The following is a 22800-nucleotide window of genomic DNA, read 5'->3' on the forward strand; positions in this document are numbered from 1 at the left end:
GCCATTTTCTCCAGAGGAGCTGATTTCTGTAGTCTGAAGTTTTGTAATTCTGGGAGAGCTATAGGCCTCACCTGGAGGTTGGCAACCTTAGTACTGGATGCTACCAAAGGTGAGCAGAGGAGGAGGAGGAGACATGAGGCCAGGCCATGGTTGTGGTTGACATCCACTTGTCTCACATCTCCCTTATGTCTAACTTCAGCCGCGGTCTAACACACATGGGCTGCTTACAGATGGGCAGTTTGGGCGCATGGGCCGGCTCAGAAAGAAGCGTCCTAAACCGTCTACACACTCCCCTACAAGCCGTTCCTGTCCCATCCAAGGGACAACTTGGCGTGATTGGATGGCTGTTATGCAACATCCCTGTAGCTTGGTTTGGGTTTTTTCCCTCCCCCCCCCCAATCCATTTATTGATTATGCACATGTGTGCCCATGCACCTATGCACTTGAAATCAATATATTTTTTAACAAAAAAGGCCAGAAGTAGCTTCAGGCAGCTTGGTGGGCCCAGATGCTTCCACGTCCAGATAAAGAAGATATTGGTTTTAGATATCACTCTATACTCTGAATCTCAGAGTCTCAGAGTGGCCACAATCTCTATTACCTCCCACCCCCACAACAGACACCCTGTGAGCAATGTTGCCTCTAAGCTACAGAGTCTTGTGAGCAAAAATTCTACTTTGTGAGCTACTGGCATTAAAGTTGTGAGCTTATGGCATTAAAGTTGTAATCTACAGCATAAATTAGCGTGCTCTGGGTTCATCCTTCCTGAACTAAGGCAAAAATTGTGTGAGCTGGAGGCTAAAAATCTGTGAGCTAGCTCACACTAACTCAGCTTAGAGGGAACACTGCCTGTGACATAGGTGGGGGTGAGAGAGCTTTTTACAGAAGCTGCCCTTTCAAGGACAACTCCTGTGAAAGCTGTGGCTGACCCAAGGCCATTTCAGCAGGTGCAAGTGGAGGAGTGGGGAATCAAACCCAGTTCTCCCAGATAAGAGTCTGTGCGGTTAACCACTATATCAAACTGGCTCTAGTGAGGCGACTGGTGTGCAGCTCAGAAATTTGCGACCACTTCAAAAGTGTCAGCTTTTTTAGCCTCTCTGAGGACGCCAGAGGATGGGTTGAGTATGGGATGGGAGCAGGAAGCAGATGTGTTCGTTTGGATGGGTTTTTCTAGTCAGTTTCTGAGGCGTCTCTGGGTCTCCCCAAACTGCCAGTCTGTAGGCAGCCATGGAGAGCCCTGAGAGAAATCAGAATTCTGAGCCTCACTCACCTCACCAGGTTGGTAGGAGGATAAAAAAGGGATGGCTAAGCTCTTTGATGGAAGGGTAGGTCAGGAATTTGTCCAACCTACCCTGAGAAATCTGGCTAAACCTATTTTTCATTTGTTTGTTTCCTCAAAACGTTTCAAATATGCTGACTGAGAAGGGACTTCCAGATTTGAATCTTGATTTAAGTGACATCCCACGACAACTCCACGGGGGTGTGTGGAATCCTTCTGAGATATTTTGATCGGCTTGTCGAAACTCTTTTGGTTTCTCTCCACGTTCTTCATATGTTTCCCTTGCGTTTGTTTGGGGTTTTGCTTTCGGCACTATTCCAGGGGCAACACTCGGCGTGATACAAATTTGCTAAGTAAATTAAGGGCCAGAACCTCAGTGTGTGTTACTTACAGTGGAGTTGTTTAACTTCCCAGGCTGGGGGTCTGTAGTTCTGGCAGATTTGGCAGCCAAGTTTCGTACCAGGTGGCCCAGAGACAATGGTGACATCCCAAGTTGAGTGGCAGATGACAAGGCTGTGGTACTGAACATGTTGCACTGTGCTTGCGGGATTTTTTTTTTTTAAAATTGAGGGGGGGCCATTTTGTCCGCCACTCAGGAGATTATGGACTGCATTTCCAGTGAATCAAAAATCATTCCCTTGTTCCAGAGACGCGGCCTGTCTTTGGCATCAAGTCACTAATGACTTTCACACAGCCCTAAAAATAAGGACAAAAGGAAAATGCATCAACAAAGGGTGTGAATGAGAGAGGAGGGGAAAAAAAGAACTTTTGGAAGATTCAGAAATAGGCATAGACTTTCACAGAGGAAGGAAAATGAAGAAAAGCAGAGGAACAAAAACAAAACAAAAAAGGCGTTCGGATTTTGGATTACGTACAAGCTCCACGGCAGGCCAAGCAAAACAGAATTTAAATCTGACAAAGGAAAGTTTTGATTCTCGAAAGCTTATGCCACCCAAATCTTGTTGGTTTCTGAGGTGCTACTGGTTTCGAATTTAGCTCTTCCTCTGCATACCAGCATGGTTACCCTCCTGAGAATTTCAGATAAATTCATGAGTGTTAGATAATTTGGCACTGGAGGTTGGATGTATTTTAATCTGATTGCCAACATGGCATAGTAATCAGAGTGTTGGACTAGATGGGGGAGACCCAAGTTTGAATCCTGACTCTGTCATGACAGCTTCGCTAGGTGACCGTGGGACAATCTGTCTCAGCCTAACCTACCTCACAGGGTTGTTGCTTCGAGGTTAATGCAGAGGAAGGGAAAACAATGTTGTAAGCTGCTTTGTGTCCATATTGGAGAGAAAAGAAGGGTATTTAGGTAAATTGAAATATAAAAATTAATTGCTTCTTCACATCACAAGAGCTACATGTAGGATGATAACCAGGGCTTTTTTTGTAGCAGGAACTCCTTTGCATATTAGGCCAGACACCCCTGCTGTAGCCAATCCTCCAAGAGCTGACAGGGCTCTTAATACAGGGCCTGCTGTAAGCTCCAGGAGGATTGGCTACATCAGGGGTGTGTGGCCTAATATGCAAAGGAGTTCCTGCTACAAAAAAAGCCCTGGTGATAACAAACGGGCAGTTTGGGGTGCTTGGGAGGCTTTCCAAATCAAGCCAGCTCAAAAAGAGCTGTCCGGAAGCCTCCACACGCTCCCCAGTGAAGCGCCTGCATCCTGTCTGCCAGGTGACTGGGCGCCTCCACACACGGAGGCACCTCAGAAGCTGAATCGCTCTTTCTTCCCCCAATACATTTTGTGCTTTTACAAGGCTTTTTTTTGTAGCAGGAACTCCTTTGCATATTAGGCCACACACCCCAATGTAGCCAATCCTCCTGGAGCTTACAGTAGGCCCTGTACGAAGAGCCCTGAAACCTCTTGGAGGATTGGCTACATCAGGGGTGTGTGGCCTAATATGCAAAGGAGTCCCTGCTACAAAGAAAGCCCTGGGTATTTACTCCAGGGGAACTGATCTCTGTTGTCTGGAATTCAGCTGTAATCAGTGTTCCCTCTAAGCTGAGTTAGTGTGAGCTTGCTCACAGATTTTTAGCCTCCAGCTCACACATTTTTGTCTTAGCTCAGGAAGGATGACCCCAGAGCACAGTAATTTACGCTGTAGCTCAGAACTTTAATGTCAGCAGCTCACAAAGCAGAATTTTTGCTCACAAGACTCTGCAGCTTAGAGGGAACGTTGGTTGTAATTTTAGGGTATCTCCAGCCACTGCCTGGAGCTTGTCATGATACAGAGCTCACAGGTATGAATAGGCAAAAAAAAAAAAAATACAGAACACTCTGTGAGGGTTTTTACTAAAACATATAATACCAAAACTATTTTTTACTAAACAATATTCAATAGTATTCCAAAAATTCTTTTTTACAAACATTTGTACAATGTTCTCTTTCTGCCTGGAGCTTGGCAGCCTTAACTCTTCATGTTATTGTAAGCACAGGAGCAAAAGGAGAGGTTGCACATACATAGGCATCAGTTAAGGGAACCCTACTGCACAGGAGTGGAATTCTAGCAGGAGCTCCTTTGCATATTAGGCCACACACCCCGGATGTAGCCAGTCCTCCGAGAGCTTACAAGGCTCCTTTTTGTCAGCTCTTGGAGGATTGGCTACATCAGTGGGGCATGGCCTAACATGCAAAGGAGCTCCTGCTAGAATTCCACCCCTGCTACTGCAGTCTTTAAATGTTTTTAGTGTCCTTGCAAGGGAGGGCAATGGGACCAAAACCAGCATTAGTAGGCTTTTGGCTCCTTGTGCTGTTGACTGCTCTGCCCGTCACACAAAATATAACTAAAGAGTTATCAGTTCCCGAACAGAATTCAAGCACTCTATAAACCCTTAGATGTTATCGTTAAGAGTTTAAATGTGCAACCTCTTTGAATTTGCATCAGGGGAGCTGCACTCCTCCGTTCTTCTAGAGGACCTTCCATGATATAGAGGCAGCTATAAGACGCTGTTGAATGAGTATCGTGTTAGTAGATAAATGGTAAAAATGCCAGGTCGGGGATGGGAAATTCTTAGAGATTTTGGGGGTGAGATTTGGGGAAGGGAGGGGGCTCAGCGGGATATAACACAGAGTCCATCCTATAAAGCAGCCATTTTCTCTAAGGGAACTGATTTATATAGCCTGGAGGTCGACTGTAATTCCAGGAGATTCCTGGGCCTCACCTGGATGTTGGCATTCCTAGTGAGTTGGAAGGACCAGGGCCTTTTTTTTGTAGCAGGAACTCCTTTGCATATTAACCACACCTCCCTGATATAGCCAATCCTTAAAGAGCTTACAGTAGGCCCTGTACTAAGAGCCCTGTAAGCTCCAGGAGGATTGGCTATATCAGGGGTTTGTGGCCTAATATGCAAAGGAGGTCCTGCTAGAATTCTTTACAGGGCTCTTTGTACAGGGCCTGCTGTAAGCTCCAGGAGGATTGGCTACATCAGGAGGGTGTGGCCTAATATGCAAAGGAGGTCCTGCTAGAATTCCTTACAGGGCTCTTAGTACAGGGCTTACTGAGAGCTCCAGGAGGATTGGCTACATCAGGGGTGTGTGGCCTAATATGCAAAGGAGCTCCTGCCTGGGAAGGACCATCAAAAGTTGCTCTGTGCTGAGTAGCAACTAGGGCTGCCAAGTCCTCGCCCTCTGGTCCCGTTGCCTACCACCACTGCTGGGGCTGCCGAGAGACAAAATAATGTTTTAAAAAATCACAGTTGGGTGACAGTATGATGTCTGCTCTAGGGGGGAAGTGCTAACAGCAGAGCCTTTTTTTAAAGGAGAAGCCCAGCAGGAACTCATTTGCATATTAGACCACAGCCCCTGATGTCACTATTGTTTCACATAGGGCTTTTTTGTAGAAAAAGCCCAGTAGGGACTCATTTTCATATCAGACCACACACCCCTGACACCAAGCCATCCAAAACTGCATTCTTGTGCGTTCCTGCTAAAAAAAAAAAAGACTAACAGTCCTCTCTAGGAATCACACAGAACTCTATGGTTTTACCTAGAGAAGCATGCCATCACTTTCCTAGAGAGGCATGATGCCACTTCCTGGTTTTCATAGAAACGACTTCACACTATTGCAGCTGCCATCCTCCATGTCTCTGTCCCCACCACTGGTTGCTTGGCCATGCCTGAGAACCCTAGTAAAGTCAAGGAGGGCTGAGATACGCTAGCTGTCCCAGTTTTGCTTCAGGGCTGAGCAGTGGTGTGAACCCATCTCTTCTTGGGTCAAGTCCAACATCCTGCCTACTCAGACTCTACCCATCACTGGGCCTACCACACTAACTTCACTACTGTCTATTGTTCATTTGACCTGTGGGGTGTGTGTGTGTGGGGGGGGAGTCTCCTGATAGCGGTGACAGCACCATCACTTTGGGTTCTGTTTCCCCCCGCCCATATGATTATTCTAATTGCTGGTGGAAAAAAAAATCTTGATATTTAACCTTCCGCTTTCTTCCAGCAATAAGATCCCATTACCTCCTGTCCTACCATCAGTCTCCATGGAGAACAATTGGTTTCTATCCTCATTTTATAAATGTAGGTGCAATGAATCAAATCTTTCCAAAGCAAGCATTCTCTTTCCGCTACACAATGCACAATTATGTGCTCACTCTGTGTACACTGGCTCCCATTTATCATACAATCAACATTTTAGTGCCATTTTAGATTTCATGGGGAGTGAGCAGAAATGCCAGTTAAACAATAATTTTAATTTCAGCAAGGCAATTGTTCTCCTCCCATACATAACTAGCTCTAGGAGCATTAGTCATCCTGCTACTAACTTGTCTTAAGTTACTAAGAAAGTCTAGTATGTTTGAGTCATGTGCATTTGGCTGGAGAACCTCAAGTACCTTCAGAGCCAGTTTGGTGTAATGGTTAAGTGTGCGGACTCTTATCTGGGAGAACCGGGTTTGATTCCCCACTCCTCCACTTGCACCTGCTGGAATGGCCTTGGGTCAGCCATAGCTCTCGCAGGAATTGTCTTTGAAAGGGCAGCTGCTGTGAGAGCCCTCTCAGCCTCACCCACCTCACAGGGCGTCTGTTGGGGGAGAAGATATAGGAGATTGTAAGCCACTCTAAGTCTCTGCTTCAGAGAGAAGTGCAGCGTATAAATCTACAGTCTTCTTCTTCTCTTCCTCCACTTCCTCCTCCTCCTTAACTCTTTTTCTAGTGAAACCACTGGGGATTTTTTTTTAAATAACAACTTTAGTTGTGTACACCTTTTTGCCATCAAATCGGAGCTGAATTATGATGATCTTGTGGGATTTTCAAGGCAAGAGATGTTCAGAGGTGGTTTGCTGTTGTCTACCTCTGTATAACTACCCTGGTATTACTTTTGACCCAGAGAGAAGTCCAGTTTTCTGGGTTACACCTCTGAGGATGCCAGTCACAGTTGCTGGCGAAACGTCTGGTCTCACAATGCCAAGGCCATGGCCACACAGCCTGGAAAATTTATAACAACCAATGGACTCTGTCTGTGAAAGCCTTCAACAACATATTATTCCTTGGTGGTCTCCCATCGTAATACTGGCTAGGGCCAAGTCTGCTTCGATTCCATCATCGGATGAGATCTGGCTAGCCTTGGTTATCCAGGTCAGGGCTTCTATAGTCCTACCACCAGGTGTACGGACATGCTCAAATCTTCCACGTATCAACCCCCTGCTGTGAGATATTACAATCTGGCAGGGGCGGAATTCTAGCAGGAGCTCCTTTGCATGTTAGGCCGCACCCCTCTGATGTAGCCAATCCTCCAAGAGCTTACATGGCTCTTTTCCTCCAAGAGCTGCCGAAAAAGAGCCTTGTAAGCTCTTGCAGGATTGGCTACATCAGTGGTATGTGGCCTAATATGCAAAGGAGCTCCTGCTAGAATTCCACCCCTACAATCAGGTCTCCTTTGCATATTAACCACATCCCCCTGATATAGCCAATCCTTAAAGAGCTTACAGTAGGCCCTGTACTAAGAGCCCTGTAAACTCCAGTAGGATTGGCTACATCAGGAGCGTGTGGCAGGGTTCATTGGTTCACTGGCAGGGGAGGCTCATAGCGATTTAAGGGATGGAGTAGATTTTTTTTTAAATGATTGTGGGAACTAGGGTTGCCAATCCCCAGGTGGGGGCAGGGGATCCCCCGGTTTGGAGGCCCTCCCCCCGCTTCAGGGTCGTCAGAAAGCGGGGGGAGGGGAGGGAAATGTCTGCTGGGAACTCTATTATTCCCTATAGAGATTTATTCCCATAGAAAATCATGGAGAATTGATCCGCGGGTATCTGGGGTTCTGGGGGGGCTGTTTTTTGGGGTAGAGGCACCAAATTTTCAGTAGATCATCTAGTGCCTCTCCTCAAAATACCTCCCAAGTTTCAAAAAGATTGGACCTGGGGGTCCAATTCTATGAGCCCTAAAAGAAGGTGCCCCTATCCTTCATGATTTCCTATGGAAGGAAGGAATTGAAAAGGTGTGCTGTCTCTTTAAATGTGATGGCCAGAACTCCCTTTGGAATTCAATTATGCTTGTCACAGCCTTGATCTTGGCTCCACCCCTAATGTCTCCTGGCTCCACCTCCAAAGTCTCCTGGCTCCACCCCCAAAGTCCCCAGATATTTCTTGAATTGGACTTGGCAACCCTAGTGAGAACACTCCCATTTTCTTCTTCTAATTTAGACTGATTTCTGCATATTCTAAGGGGACAAACTGATTGGTAGTAAGAAACGGCATTCTGTCAGCTGTGGTAAACATGTACTAAAGGTGTTTTTCTTAAAAAAATATACAAATAAATGTTGCCAGGGCTTTTTTTTTTTTTTGCAGAAAAAGCCCAGCAGGAGCACCCTCATGCCTTCCCCAGTGCGTTGGCCACAATGGGAAGGCTGAAGCCAGTAAGGGGGCATTTAAAGATGCTTCCCTGCACTTTCTCCGGCTTGCCAGCCGGAGCCCTGACCAGACCAGCCGGAGCTCCGCTCTTGTGCGCTCCTGCCCCCCAAAAGCCCTGTATGCTGCTATATCATTCAGATTTTAAAGACTAATATATGATTGAAGCTAGAGGCTTTTTTTTTTTTTGTCAGGATTAATGGAGAAACACTTAGAAAGAACACGTGGAGATTTATTTTTTTTATGTGATAACGGTGGCAAGATTATTATATGCTTAGAAACTGAAATCTCCGCTATAACCTAAAATTAGAAGAATGGCTGGTAAAGATGGTGGAACATGCGGAGATTGCCGAAGTTACCTCCTTGATCAGCAATAAACATTGTTAACCGGAAATCGAGTCGTTGCATTAAACAGGAAAAAAAAAAATTAACTGATTTATGGTTTTGAAGATGTACAAGGAGGAAAAATGTAGATATTGAGACGGTGAATAGAGAAACTCAGCTTTATTGGTCATAGAGGCAGGAGTCATTTAGTAGAAAAAGAGGTGCTGGAGCTCATTAGGCAACTCATTTACATATGTCACACACCCCCTGACATCACCAGAAGGTGAACTAAATTATATCAGCTCAGCATCAACCTTCAAATGCTTCTTGAATTATAATTGTCATCATAAAACCTTACCCTCATCAGACTTTTTAAATGACTTTCTCTTATGTCTCTATAGTGGCATGATGAAGATTTCCAACTGTCTGCTTTATACGTTTTGGTTATTTTCCCACTTTTGTGGGGGGAAATATTAGAAAGTTTGTCAAATCTTAAGAGTTCAGCAAAATTCTCACAGGGGGTTTGAACAATGGAGCCCAAAAGCAATTATTGGATGGGGAGGGGTGGAGAGAGAAAGAAAGAACAAAATAAAATTTAGAGGTTCCAGAACTCCACTCCTGTGAGCTCCTGCCCAAAATAAGGCCTCTGTAGAGGAAAACTGAAATATATTCCTTTTTCCTTTCCTTATCTTTTAATGTTTTTTTCTTAATTCTATTTTCTGTGATTCTTCTTTTTTTGCCTTTTTATATCTCTGGTTTAAATTTTTAAATAAAATGTATATTGTTATTTTTTAAAAAAAATATCAAAAGATACATATTCAGTTCAGTTCAGACCTTCATTGGCATAAAAGCAGTAATGATTCACGATCAAAAGTAGGTGCAAAGGCCTGAAGTATAGTAAGAACAATACATAAAGCCATCAATTAAAATGGCAGCCATATGTATTAAAACTATACAACCATATTGCACATACATATTAAATATGTATGCATATTGAATATAATATTAAATTATATTAAACTGCGCAAACATATTGGAATCCCGCTGGGTGACCTTGGGCCAGTCACACCGTCTCAGCCTAACCTACATCACAGGGTTGTTGTGAAGACGAAATGGAGGAGACAAGAACGACATAGTCTGCTTGAGGAAAAAGGCAGGATAAAAATAAAGTAAATAAATAATCTGTTACAAAAAAAAGTCATACAATCTTTTCTGCAAACTTGGGAGATCCCCCTAATTTGCTGAAAAATCCATTTAGTGCCTGTGTGCCCTGATCTGTGGATTTAGGTATCTGCAGATGGGGATTGGGTCGCCAAGTCCAGCTCAGGAATTATCTGGGGCAGGGCTTTTTTTTTCTATCAGGAATGCAGTTCCAGCTGGCTTGGTGTCAGTGGGTGTGGCCTAATATGCAAATGAGTTCCTGTTGGACTTTTTCTACAAAAATGCCTGGTGTGAAACAATGGTGATGTCAGGGGGTGTGGCCTAATATGCCAATGAGTTCCTGCTGGGCTTTTTCTACACCCCCCCCCGAACTGGGGACTTTGGGGGGTGGAGAAAGGAGCAACATTGTGACAAGTATGATTGAACTCCAAAGGGAGTTCTGGCATTATGTTTAAAAGAACCATACTCCTTTTAAACACCTTCTTTCCATTGGAAATAATGGAGGATGGGAGCACCTTCTTTGGGGGTTCATAGACTTGGACCACGTGGTCCAATCTTTTTGAAACTTGGGTGTTTGGGGTTCCTTTGCATATTAGGCCACATACCCCTGAGGTATCCAGTCCTCCACAAGTTTACAAAAAAAGAGCCTTATAAGCTCTTGGAGGATTGGCTACATCAGGTGTGTGTGGCCTAATATGCAAAGGAGCTCCTGCTAGAATTCCACCCTTGCTTCAACCTGCCCCCTTCCAGAACCGCAGATACCCATGTATAGATTTTCCATTATACTCTATGGGGACAAGTCTCCATAGAGCACAATGGAGGGCTCAGCAGACTTCCCCCCACAAGTTGGGGGGAGGCCTCCAAACCAGGGGATTTCAACTGAGGATTGGTAACCTTAGATGGGGGGGGGCACACATCACTGATAGTATATAAATGTCGAAAATAGATGGCCCCTTTTAAATTACCAGTTGCAATAAAACCTGGCACTTATTTATTTATTTAAATTACTGAGTCATTTAAGGGGGGGGGGGGATGGAATTCAACACATCACATAACCAGTTCTTTTATTATTATTATTATTTTTTACTTCCCCTTGCAGCTCAGTTTCCTCCGCGCCACATAAACACTTTGCATTTATACATTTCCAAAAGCGTAAATCAATTGTATTACTAAAAATAATAACACCTCAACTTGACACGTGTACTAAATTCGTATTAATGAAAATGACAGCTCAGCATGCCATTTCCAGGAGACACACACACACACATACACACATACAAAAGGTTCCTAAATACACCTTTCCAATTGAATCAGAGCCAAGTGTTTCTAGGTTTCCAAACTGCTCAAAATTCCCCAAGAGAAAATATGTCAGGCATACCCTAACTTCAGTTTTCTTCTACATAATGTTTAAAAAAATCAGATTTTTTTGAGGGGAGGGACAGTCTGTGTCAGGTTTAACTGTAGAAAAGAAGGAAAACACATTTATATAGATTTCTATTTTGCCAGTGTTCCACATCTTTCATTCTTTGTAACGTCTCTCTATTACAGGTTAGCAGTAGGAACAATACGTCCTTTCTGTACTCCTGCGTTTATTTCAGCGGAGGATCTGTCTGCCTATCCAAACTCTGAAATACTATCAGCCAGTGTTCTCAAGCATAATTTTCTTTCTGGAGATGTGTAAAACCTCCCTTTGGGGTGGTGGTGGTGGTGGTGGAGTTTATCGTATCCATTCTCTTATAACTTTACCTTAATTAAAAAAAAAACTTGGTAGGCATGTTCAAATATTTACACAGAGCAGATTCATCTTGGATGTCAGGTAAAATTTGGTGGCATCCAGGGCTTTTTTTTTTTGTAGCAGGAGCTTCTTTGCATATTAAGCCACACACCCCTGATGTAGCCAACCCTCCAAGAGCTTACAGGACTCTTAGTACAGAGCAGGGGTGGCCAAACTGTGGCTTGGGAGCCACATGTGACTCTTTGACACATATTGTGTGGCTCTTCAACCCCCACCGCCCTGTTGGCCTGCTTGGAGAAGGCATTTCTCCCTTTAAGAAAACTTCTCCAAACCAAGCTAGTTGGTGGCTTGGGGAAAGCATCTAAAGTTAAAGTTGCTTTCCTTGCGCCTCTCCCTCCCTCTCCCATTTATTTGCCTGCCTGCCTTCCTGTCTTGCAGCTCTCCAACATCCAGTGTTCATATCTTACGGCTCTCAAACATCTGGAATTCATATCCTGCGGCTCTCAAACATCCGATGTTTATTCTATGTGGCTCTTACATTAAGCAAGTTTGGCCACCCCTGGTACAGACCTTACTGTAAGCTCCAGGAGGATTGGTTACATCAGGGGCGTGTGGCCTGATATGCAAAGGAGCCCCTGCTACAAAAAAAGCTGTAGTGGCATCACTGGGATGCAAGCCTGCACGTGAAACTTGGAGATCCCATGGAAGTGCAGGTCACCTCTAGGCTGCAGAGATCAGTTCCCCTGGAGGAAATGGATGCTTTGGTGGGTTCGTCTCTAAATTTCTAGGGATTTCCTAACCTATATTTGGCAGCCCTGTCCCCCATCGCCCAATGGTGGCTGGGGGGAGAGGATACATAGCAACCCTAGGCATCGTTAAAGCTGGATGAAAACATTCCAAGGAGGTTGCCTGTCTTATGGAAATTCTTTAAAATTCCTTTGAATTTCCCCTTTAACTCTCATGCTGAAACTCTTCCAGTTCTCTTCAAATCCTGCTTTCGTGAAGATGTCATTTCCTCCTCCCATATGCAAGTGAATCCGTCTTCCTAATATTGCATGCAATCTATGTTCTATATTTTGGGCCACTAGAGGACCTAGAAAAAAAATAGACGTAAAACTCTCAACAGTCATGCTATATTTTGGAATCCACCCGAGTCATTGTGTTTAGGTCTTGTGTGAATTCAGTAGCGTCTGAGTAGCAAGTTCTGCCTAATGGGGGTTGAATGCAGTGTACATTTTCATAGGTTTCCGCCTCCATCTTCAGATGCAAGTAGAAGTGAAACAGCTGGTCTAATCAGTATGTTGCATCAGAGATGGTACCATCTAAGCCAGGGGTGTCAAACTTGTGGCCTGCAGGCTGAAACCAGCCTGGCCAGGGCTCTTATGTGGCTTGCGAGCAACTGGCCATCACCGGGGTGGAATTCTAGCAGGAGCTCCTTTGCATATTAGGCCACACACCCCTGATGTAGCCAATCTTCCAAGAGCTTACAAGGCTTTTTTTTGTAAGCTCTTGAAGGATTGGCTACATCAGGGGTGTATGGCCTAATATGCAAAAGAGCTCCTGCTAGAATTCCACCCCAGGCCATCACCTTTACTGTCAGATGACAGAGGGTGTTTATTGTGTCCCTCATTGTACTCTGTCCCAGTGCTAATGAGTAATGGGTTGTGGAAGTGGGAGGGTTGGCATCAGGGAGATGCTTTAAGGAAATACTGTAAGAGTATTTGAAGCATGTTTGTATTTTGAGTTTAAAAAAATATTGTCGATTGTGTTTGCATGTGTCTTTTATAAAGTTTATATCTCCTGTACCTGGCATTACATTTTATGGCACACATGGCCTGCAGGGTTGCCAAGTCTCTCCACTGCTGTGGCAGGGGACTGTTGTCTCATGCGTGTGAAGTGTGCGGTGCGATGATGTCACCCGGAAGTGACATAATCACGCCAGGAAAACTCTAGGAATTGCGGTAAAACTCCATGGGCTTTTTTTTGTAGAAGGAACTCCTTTGCATATTAGGCCACACCTCCTTGATGTAGCCAATCCTCCTGGAGCTTATCGTAGGCCCTGTACGAAGAGCCCTGTAAGCTCTTGGAGGATTGGCTGCATCGGGTGTGTGGCCTAATATGCAAAGGGACTCCTGCTAGAATTCCACCCCTGATATTAGGCCACACACCCCTGATGTAGCCAATCCTCCTGGAGCTTACATAGGCCTTGTAAGAAGAGCCCTGTAAGCTCTTGGAGGATTGGCTGCATCAGGGGTGTGTGGCCTAATATGCAAAGGAGTTCCTGCTACAAAAAAGCCCTGCATAGATGGCTCAAGCCACCAGCTTTTCCATTTGCCTTCATTGTGCTGATCTCGGCTTGCGGCAGGGCGAACCCACAAGCGAACCCACCTGCATCTGCTTGCGTTGTTTTCTTGGAGGATCAAGGCCAGCAGGCTAACACTGGCTTCCTATGTTATTCTAAGAGAAGTGAGGGTGCTATGACTTTGATCATCAGTAGCCATTTATATTCTTTTGGAATGTTAAACATATGCTTAGATTCAGATTGGGGGGGGGGTATTTCACATGTGACTCTGTAGACAAAATGATTGCAACGATGGGGTTCCTTCCTGGTTCCAGCTGCCAGGACTCCTAAGAGATCACCTTCTTAAAAAGGAAACCTTCAAATAAGTAGGGTGGGCCATCCTCCCCCACCCAATAACTCAGATGCCCAGGGGTGGAATTCTAGCAGGAGCTCCTTTACATATTAGGTCACACACCCCTGAAGTACCCAATCCTCCTGGAGCTTACAAGGCTCTTTTTTGTAAGCTCTTGGAGAATTGGCTGCATCAGAGGGGTGTGGCCTAATATGCAAAGGAGCACCTGCTAGAATTCCAACCCTGCAGGTGCTCATTGTATAACTGACCCCAGCTATTGCACAATTAAATTTGGCTTGAAGACTGCATTTCCATTGGTAACCTGAAATGCAGACTTTGTATCTGGCTTACCATTGATATTGTGTTCTATTGCATGGGGGACACTTTTTAAAAGATGAAGAAGAAGAGGAGACTGGATTTATACCCTGCCTTTCACTCGGAGTCTCAGCAGTTTACAATTGCCTTTCCTTTCCCCTCCCCACAACAGACGCCCTGTGAGGTAGGTGGGACTGAGATAACTTTTTCAAGAACTGCTCTTGAGATAACTGCTCTGCTGAGAACTTGTGGCTGACCCAAGGTCATGTGGAGGAAGAGTGGGGAATCATAGAGAAGTGACATAATCATGTCAGGCATGTCATACAGCAACGCTCTAGCATTTGTGTGAAAACTCTGGTTTGGCTAAAACCATAGAGTTTTGGCCAAAGGTGCTAGGTATGCAAAGGAGCTCCTGCTAGAATTCCTTACAGGGCTCTTAATACAGGGCCTGCTGTAAGCTCCAGGAGGATTGGCTACCTCAGGGGTGTGTGGCCTAATATGCAAAGGAGTTCCTGCAACAACAACAACAAAAGCCCTTCTGGTGACCTAGATAATTCGTACCATGGTATTCCCCACTGCCAGGGGTGGAATTCTAGCAGGAGCTCCTTTGCATATTAGGCTACACACCCCTGATGTAGCCAATCCTGCAAGAGCTTACAAAAAAGAGCCTTGTAAGCTCTTGCAGGATTGGCTACATCAGGGGTGTGTGGCGTAATATGCAAAGGAGCTCCTGCTAGAATTCCACCTCTGCCCACTGCTATGTATGGGTGTGAAAGCTGGACAGCGAAGAAAGCTGACATGAAGAAAAGTGGAGTTGTCTGCAATGTAGAGCTGGAGGAGAGTTTTATGGGTACTGTGGACCACCAAAAAGACGAATCAGTGGGCTCTAGATCCAATCAAGCCTGAACTCTCCCTTGAAGCTCAAATGATGAAACTGTGGCTATCATAGTATAAGAAGGCAAGAGTCACAGTATAAGAAGGCAAGAATCACTAGAAATAATAATGCCCACAAAGGGTGAACTGGTTGACAGTGTTCCCTCTAAGCTGAGTTAGTGTGAGCTAGCTCATAGTTTTTTAGCCTCCGGCTTGCACATTTTTGTCTTAGCTCAGGAAAATGGCCCCAGAGGAAATGCATCTATGAAACAGCTCACAACTTTAATGCCAGCAGCTCACAAAGTTGAATTTTTGCTCACAAGACCCCACAGCTTCTAGGGAGCACTGCTGGTTGACCATGTGGAGCTCTTATATCCTGCAACATTGAAGCAAATTTTGCATTCCTTTATTAGCTTTTTCACGCATGTTCTTGCACAAAAGGACAACAATTCAGTTGAGATTTGTCATGAATGTTGCGTAGCTATAAAGGATCTACTTGTAAACGGGGCGGGGAAGTTTCTAAAAAGTGGGGTGTGTGGAACGGTCAGTACTACCTTCTTTTTAAAAAATGGATAGGAAAAGGTTAATTTATTTATCACTTTATTATTATTTATTATTTTCCATTTATAGCCTGCCCTTTCCCAAATGGACTCTGGGCGGGTAACAACAGTCAATAATACAAGGTTAAAATCAGATATATATATATAATAAAACAATATACAATCTAAAAGCAATATAACAGTCTAAAAACAAACTCCACTCTGTTAACAATCCAGAGATTGGGTGTCTTCATGTGTGGCCTTGCTTTTGTGTGTACATGCATTGTAAATGAGTGTCATCTGTCTGTCACCAAGGTGTGTGTCAGGAAGAAAGGGAGGCGGAGTTGTTGTTTTTTAAAGTGACTCATATGAACATATGAAGCTGCCTTCTACTGAGTCAGACCCTTGGTCCATCAAAGTCAGTATTGTCTACTCAGACTGGCAGCAGCTCTCCAGGGTCTCAAGCTGAGGTTTTTCATGCCTATTTGCCTGGACCCTTTTTAGTTGGAGATGTCGGGGATTGAACCTGGGACCTTCTGCTTACCAAGCAGATGCTCTACCACTGAGCCACCGTTCCTTCCTGTAAGACTCAATCTAAAAGTGAGAGGGTCATGTTGATTTGTGGTCCAGCATAAGAGAAAGAAAGAAATAATGGAGACAAATCAATAAAGCAAAGGACTGTGGAGATAAAGAGGAAATGGTGAAAAATGTGTAGAAAGACATGATGCCTGGCAGCGATTTTTGTGTAGCAGGATCTCCTTTGCATTTGAGGCCACACCCACGCACCGACCCACCCATGTAGCCAGTCCACTGTGAGCTTACAGGGCTCTTAGTACAGGGCCTACTGTAAGCTCCAGGAGGATTGGCTACATCAGGGATGTGGCCTAATATGCAAAGAAGTTCCTGCTACAAAAAAAGCCCTGGTGCAGGACATGTAAAGGGAAAAAATCAAGCACCTGTTGAGAATAGAAGGCTTCTCCTACCTCCCCTCCCCTCTTTCCTTTTCTGTTGAGAAGGGATGTACTTTAACTTCGGGGGCAGGTAGGACTTTTTTTGTAGCAGAAACTCCTTTGCATATTAGGCCACACACCCCAGTGTAGCCAGTCCTCCAAGAGCTTACAATAGGCCCTGTAAGAAGAGCCCTGTAAACTCTTGGAGGATTGATTACATCAGGGGTGTGTGGCCCAGCATGCAAAGGAGCTCCTGCTACAAAAAGAGCCTGGCTTTGCATATTAGGCCACACACCCCTGGTGTAGCCAATCCTCCTGAAGTTTACAGTAGGCCCTGTACTAAGAGCCCTGTAAGCTCTTGGAGGATTGGCTACATCAGCGAGGTGTAGCCTAATATGCAAAGGAGTTCCTGCTACAAAAAAGGCTCTGGGGGCTGGGATCTCCTCTGTAAGCAAGCAGATAGCTGGGATGTTTTCCTCTGGCTGACTTGCCTGTGTTTGTGGGTAAACCATGTTGGAAGCCCAATCCTGGCTGATATAGCTGATCTCCTCAGAGTAGCATTGCCAACTTCAGGCTGGGAAATTCCTGGAGATGTTGGGTGTGTGTGGAGCCTGAGAAGCCCAAGGTGTGGAGAGGGGAGGGACTGCCACTGGGTATAATTCCATACAGCAGGGGTGGCCAACGGTAGCTCTCCAAATGTTTTTTTGCCTACAACTCCTATCAGCCCCAGCCATTGGCCATAGTGGCTGGGGCTGATGGGAGTTGTAGGCAAAAAAAAACATCTGGAGAGCTACCGTTGGCCACCCCTGCCATACAGGCCACCTCCCAAAGCAGCCAGATCCTCCATGGGAGCCGATCTCTGTTGCCTTGAGATCAGTCGTAACAGCATAACAGCGAGAGATCTCCAGCCACTGCTTGGAGATTGGCAATCCTACCTCGGAGGTGGCATATCCCATTGTCCCATAGCCTGTGGAAAAGCCTTTGCATTATCTTATGAGGCAAGCTTCAGTGGTTTGTGTGTGTGCTCCCACACACTCGATTTCTTGGCACCTCCAATCCAGAGCCATTACCTGATTGCCTTTCTCTCTGCCAGATTGTTATCAGGATAATTGGAACTGGCTAAAGAAGCCAGGATGCTCCTGGGACTCTCAGAAGTGGGAACCTCATCAAGGTATCTTCCTTGTTATCTTGGCTGGGCAGGGAAAGGGCTGGGATCCACAACCCAATGTGGGGGGAAGAGACTGTGGAGAAATTCAACAACCACCCACAAGCTGAATAAAACTGGAGAGTGTCATTAAATCCTCATTTTGCACAGGAGTGGAGCTCCGGAACCTTTAAAATGTATTGTGTTCTTTCTTTCTTAAAAGCCTCCCCCCCCCCCAACCAATATTTGCTTTTATTCAAACCTCCTGTAAGAATTTTGCTAAACTCCAAGATTTGGGAAACCTTCTAATATTTCCCCCCCCACAAAAAAAATGGGGAAATAGCCAAAACATATGAAATGGACAGATTGAAATGGCCACATAGGAGAAAGTCATTTAAAAAGTATGATGAGAGTAAGGTTTTATGATGACAATTCTAATTCAAGAAGCATTTTTAGGTAGATGCTGAGCTGACATAATTTAGTCCATCTTCTGGCAATGTCAGGGGTGTGTGGCATATGCAAATATATCGTCCTAATGAGGTCCTGCACCTCTTTTTCTGTTAAATGACCCCTGCTGTTATGTGGGCAGTTGTGTACCTAGTTTTGATGCGGCATTATATATATTTGTTTTATATGTGTGTGCATATGTATATATCTGCACAGCTTCCTTTTCCCTTCCTCCCATTTAATAAGAAAGCCAACCCTTTGACAGAGTTTGGGACTTCTCCTTTCGGGATGGGGAAGGGGGCGTAAAGATTATTTTCTCCCCCTGTTGTTTGTGGTGTTGTTGTCGGTGCCAGGTCTCTTTGCAGCACTTTGTGGGCAAAGCAGGGAAACCGACAGAGTGACTGACATGTTGTTTACAGGTTTCCTTGAAAGGGGCCTCTGGTATATTTCAATCTGTCAAAGTTGCTTTTCTTTCCTCGGAACAATGCTTGATTGTTGTGTGGGGTTTTTCTTCCCTTCCCCCTTGTTCAGAGTGAGCGATTTTTAAAAAAAAAGGGGGGGGGAGAAAAAGAGATGAGGAGGGGGGAAATAATGTATGCATGTTAAATCGATAGGGACACATATTAAAGATATACCCTTGATAACCCTAGGGATGCAAACGCCTTTGGGAACAGTGTTCTTTTTTTCCCTTTTTCTTTCTTTTTTCTTTTTGCTAACCCTGCCCTTGCTAGACTCTGAATGAGTTGCTAAGTGCTTTCTGTTTTAATCAGGCAGTCCCTGTTTAAAGTTCCTCTGACCACTGATCTCACACTATTGTCTCCCCCTCCCCAAGTCTTTTCACCTATACAAAGGGTAAAGTGATGGGTAGTGTATAGCTTTGTGTGTTAGATAATCCCTGTTCACAGAACTTGGTAAAGATTTTTTTTTAAAGCGCACATTAAGTGCCTTGCACATGCCTGTGTATGTACTTCTAGGTGTGCAACAGAAATACGGAATCACAAACATGGATTAAGGAGCATATTAAATAAGATATGGACTGTTCTGTTACATATCCCTTCCTTCCCACAGGTATTTATTGGTGGAGGGTTATTAGAATTTGCCCAGAATCTTTCAATTAAGCGACTGTGGTACCCCTTAGTTCATGTAAACTCTCTCTGACTTTGATGTTAAAACACACACACACACATGCACAATTTCACCCCCCCACACACACATCCCTAGATGATTTCTTTCTGCCCCAGGGATCCTAATTCCCCCCTCCCCTTTCCCAGATTGAGCCTGATTGGCAGAATTAGATTGGGATGTTTAAATAGGCTTCCTGTGATACCCAAACTGATAAACATGTGCGTGTGCTAAATAAATATAGGTACAAAATGAGGGGAAACGTAGAGAAAGCCCCTTGGCTGGGTTATCCCAGCCAGAAAACAGTGGGACAGGGAGAATAATTCTAAAACAGAGCAATCTGGTAGTTGTATTATTATTATTATTATTATTATTATTATTATTATTATTATTATTATTATTATTATTATTATTAATGTATTCATGTTTTCTTTGCATAATGGAGGGAGATTATCTATCTGTGTTATCTGTCTGTATATTATATCTGCATATATTATATATTATGCGTATATTATCTATCTGTACATATGTCTATCACTCCAGAGATAGACAGATGATTAGATAGATAGATAGATAGATAGATAGATAGATAGATAGATAGATAGATAGATAGATAGATAGATAGATGAGAGAGAGAGAGATGTTCTTCTGCCAGTTCTATTAATGTATGTTTGATTCTGCTGGTCTATGGCTGTAATAGATTATTGATTGATCAGTTGACATAATACCAAAGGTACCCAGTGTACCCTTACAATCCTCTGTACCCAGTCCATTGGGCAAACTGAGGCTGAGATTAATTTGTTTGTTTTGCTTAGGAGTTGGGGGGGGGGGGGGGTCTGACTTAAAAAAAAACTGCCTGGATGTTGCTTCCTTTGGAGCGCGTGTGATTGTGTGTGTGTGTATTGCAATGATGATAATGATAGGATAGGGGGAGGAGGGGGAAAAGGAGGGAGGGGGACCTGAAAGGCGCTGACTTTGCAAGGTTTTCCCTTCTTCTTTTTTCCCTTTCCCCTCCCGGTGCGGACTGCTAGAGCCCAGGCGGACAGGCACCCCGAGGTTGGCTGCTGCCGCCGTCGCCGCCGTCGCTGCTGCTGGCAAGCCCCAGCCATGCGGCGCAGATGTGGGGGGAGCTTGCTCCATGCCGTCTCCTGCTCCAGCGAAAGTGCGCTGGCCCTTTAAGAGCCTGGTCAAGGAGTCCTAGCTCAGAGAGGGAGAGAGAGAAAGCGAGCAAGAGGAGAGAGAGCCGGGGAGAGAGAGAGAGAGAGAGACAGAGACTGGAGAGGGGGGAAAAAAATCAATCGGGTTTAGGAGGTTTGGATCCACTTGACAGGTTCAGTTGGAGGCGATCCTAGGTGGCTACGGTGACAAAGGGAGGAAGAGGCGAGAGAGAGAGAAACACACACAAACAGCAAAAAAAAAAAAAAAAAAAAAGAGAGAGAGAGAGAGAGAGAAAACCGGTGCGGGTTTTCCAGCATGTTAACTGACCCCGATTTACCCCAGGAGTTTGAAAGGTGAGTGCAAAACAGATCGTCGCGTTTGCATGGCTTGCTTTTCCCCTCTCTCGGTTCTCTTTGCATCGGCTTTATCGGTGATGGATTGGGATTTTTCGGACAGATCTGCCCGTAGCCGCGGCGGCTTTATAAAGTGCAACTTTTCCTTCCACGCTCGTCTGTGGAATTGGGGGCGAAACAAAACAAAACAAACTGCCGGCTTTCTCGGATCCCTAGTAGGAGCCGAAAGACTCGCTCGCTTCCCTTTTTTCCCGGCGTGCTGTAATGTCAGATTCGCAACGGATGGGGTGTTTGCTTGTTTATTTCAGTCTCTTCTCTCCCCCCCCCCCCTTTCCATGCTGCCTCTAAACTAAGTGGAAAGGGATCAAGCCCTCCCCCCCCCCCCCTAAAGTCTTGTAATCTACTTCGACAGAGATGCCTTTCGGATTTGGTTGGAGTTCCCTGTTCGAGGTTTGAATGAATATCATCAGGCTGAATCTCTCCAACACCCCCCCCCCCCCACACACACACACAGCCCGCTTTCTCTTTTCCTACTGATTTCTCTCCCCTCCCCTTACTGGTTTCTCGCTGTCTGAATTAATCTGCTAAACTAATGAGAGCAACAGTGTCTTAGGCAGATTTTTATTTGTGTGTTTCTCTTTCTCTCCCCCTCCCTCGGAAAACGAGTGTTTCTCCCCTTGTTCCCTGAGATGAAGGGCTTCAAACTTTCTGTGTAAGCCTCCCCTGAAAGTTTGCGAGCTCACCACCCTTCTTTATTTTTGTCTCTCTAATAGGAGGGGGGGGGGGTGTTCACGGCACCCCTTGAGCAAGCAGAGGAGAGTTGGGCGCAGGTCAGGGGTGGCCAGTGAGCTAGCAGAACTTCCTTTGGAGGTTACTCTCAGTAAACCTCTGTGACCCTGTGTCAATTGATATTTTGATTTTTACCGCCACCGTGCTCCATTGTAGGGATAGATGTGCTCAAAACAGGGCTCTGGCCAGCTCTAGATCATCCGCCCTTGGCTTCTAACTTCTTCCAACTACTGTTTATTTCATGCAAATCCGCCCTTTTCTGAAGAGGTTTGCAAGATTCCCCCCTTGGCCATTTGTATACAGTTTCCTCTGGAGAGCTAGGGACTGCCCCCACCTTCCCAGCTACATTTTATTTTCTGTCTTTTTTTTTTCTTCTTGTAAGGATGAAGGCAAACTTTGCATTTGTAAGTGGCTTCTTTTTTAAAAAAAGAAAAAAAAAACAGCGAAGACAAAGTCTTAATTTTCAGAATGCACGCGCCTTACCTTCCCCTCCCCAAATTGCACGCAAAAACCACCTTCTGCGGAAACATTTGGTTGCATCTGACTATGCAAGGGGGAGATAGGTGACAGACCAGCTGGTTAAAAAATATGCTAAGTCAAGCTGTTCAGCCTTCAGACAGCCGAATATGATAGTAAAAGGCACCGGGAAAGGGGGGGAGGAGGAAAAAAAAATCTTCAAACATCTTAAGAAGGCAGTGGAGGTCCACTCAGAGAGACAGAATGAGTGCTCAGATTAGCTAAGACCAAACCAGCTAGTGAGTGCCTGTGCAAAAAGTACAGTAAGAGAAACCAGCAATAGGAGGGTGTATTATTTTAAAAGAACTCTTGTTTTATTTTGTAACTTAAAACTCTTGCCATGTCAGAAAACACCTCGGAGTGGAACTTCTGAACTCTCTCCAAGGTTTTATTTGATCTAATTAATTTCCCTCCTTTGTTTAAAATCACTGACATTTCTATCTCTCTCCCCCCCTCCCTTTTCATAATATTGTGATACAGCTCCTACCTGAAAGAGGCTTAACTGTTTACCTTAGGAGACCTTCCCTTTACTTGGCAATAATTGTTTTGTAGCACTGAGGGTCCTCGGATGGATTCTGTCTCCTGCAGAGAAGGGCTTGCGTACAGCTC

At 44.9% G+C, this 22800-nt stretch overlaps 1 protein-coding gene across 3 annotated transcripts in view; it reads left to right on the forward strand.

The window, feature by feature from the left end:
* The window catches only part of SOX5 (SRY-box transcription factor 5), an 871788-nt gene that overhangs the window by 244970 nt on the left and 604018 nt on the right, over nucleotides 1–22800 (forward strand). For 2 of the 3 annotated variants that reach the window (XM_060245895.1, XM_060245896.1), the window contains exon 1: nucleotides 20823–20886. The exons of the other annotated variant lie outside the window; for it this stretch is intronic. In XM_060245895.1, the coding sequence (XP_060101878.1) occupies nucleotides 20849–20886 (38 nt within the window). In that variant the 5' untranslated portion in view covers nucleotides 20823–20848. Of the gene's footprint in view, nucleotides 1–20822; nucleotides 20887–22800 lie in introns of those variants that run through there. 3 annotated transcript variants of the gene reach the window in all.

This window comes from Heteronotia binoei, chromosome 8 (assembly GCF_032191835.1).
Source record: "Heteronotia binoei isolate CCM8104 ecotype False Entrance Well chromosome 8, APGP_CSIRO_Hbin_v1, whole genome shotgun sequence".
Classification (NCBI taxonomy): Eukaryota; Metazoa; Chordata; class Lepidosauria; order Squamata; family Gekkonidae; genus Heteronotia; species Heteronotia binoei.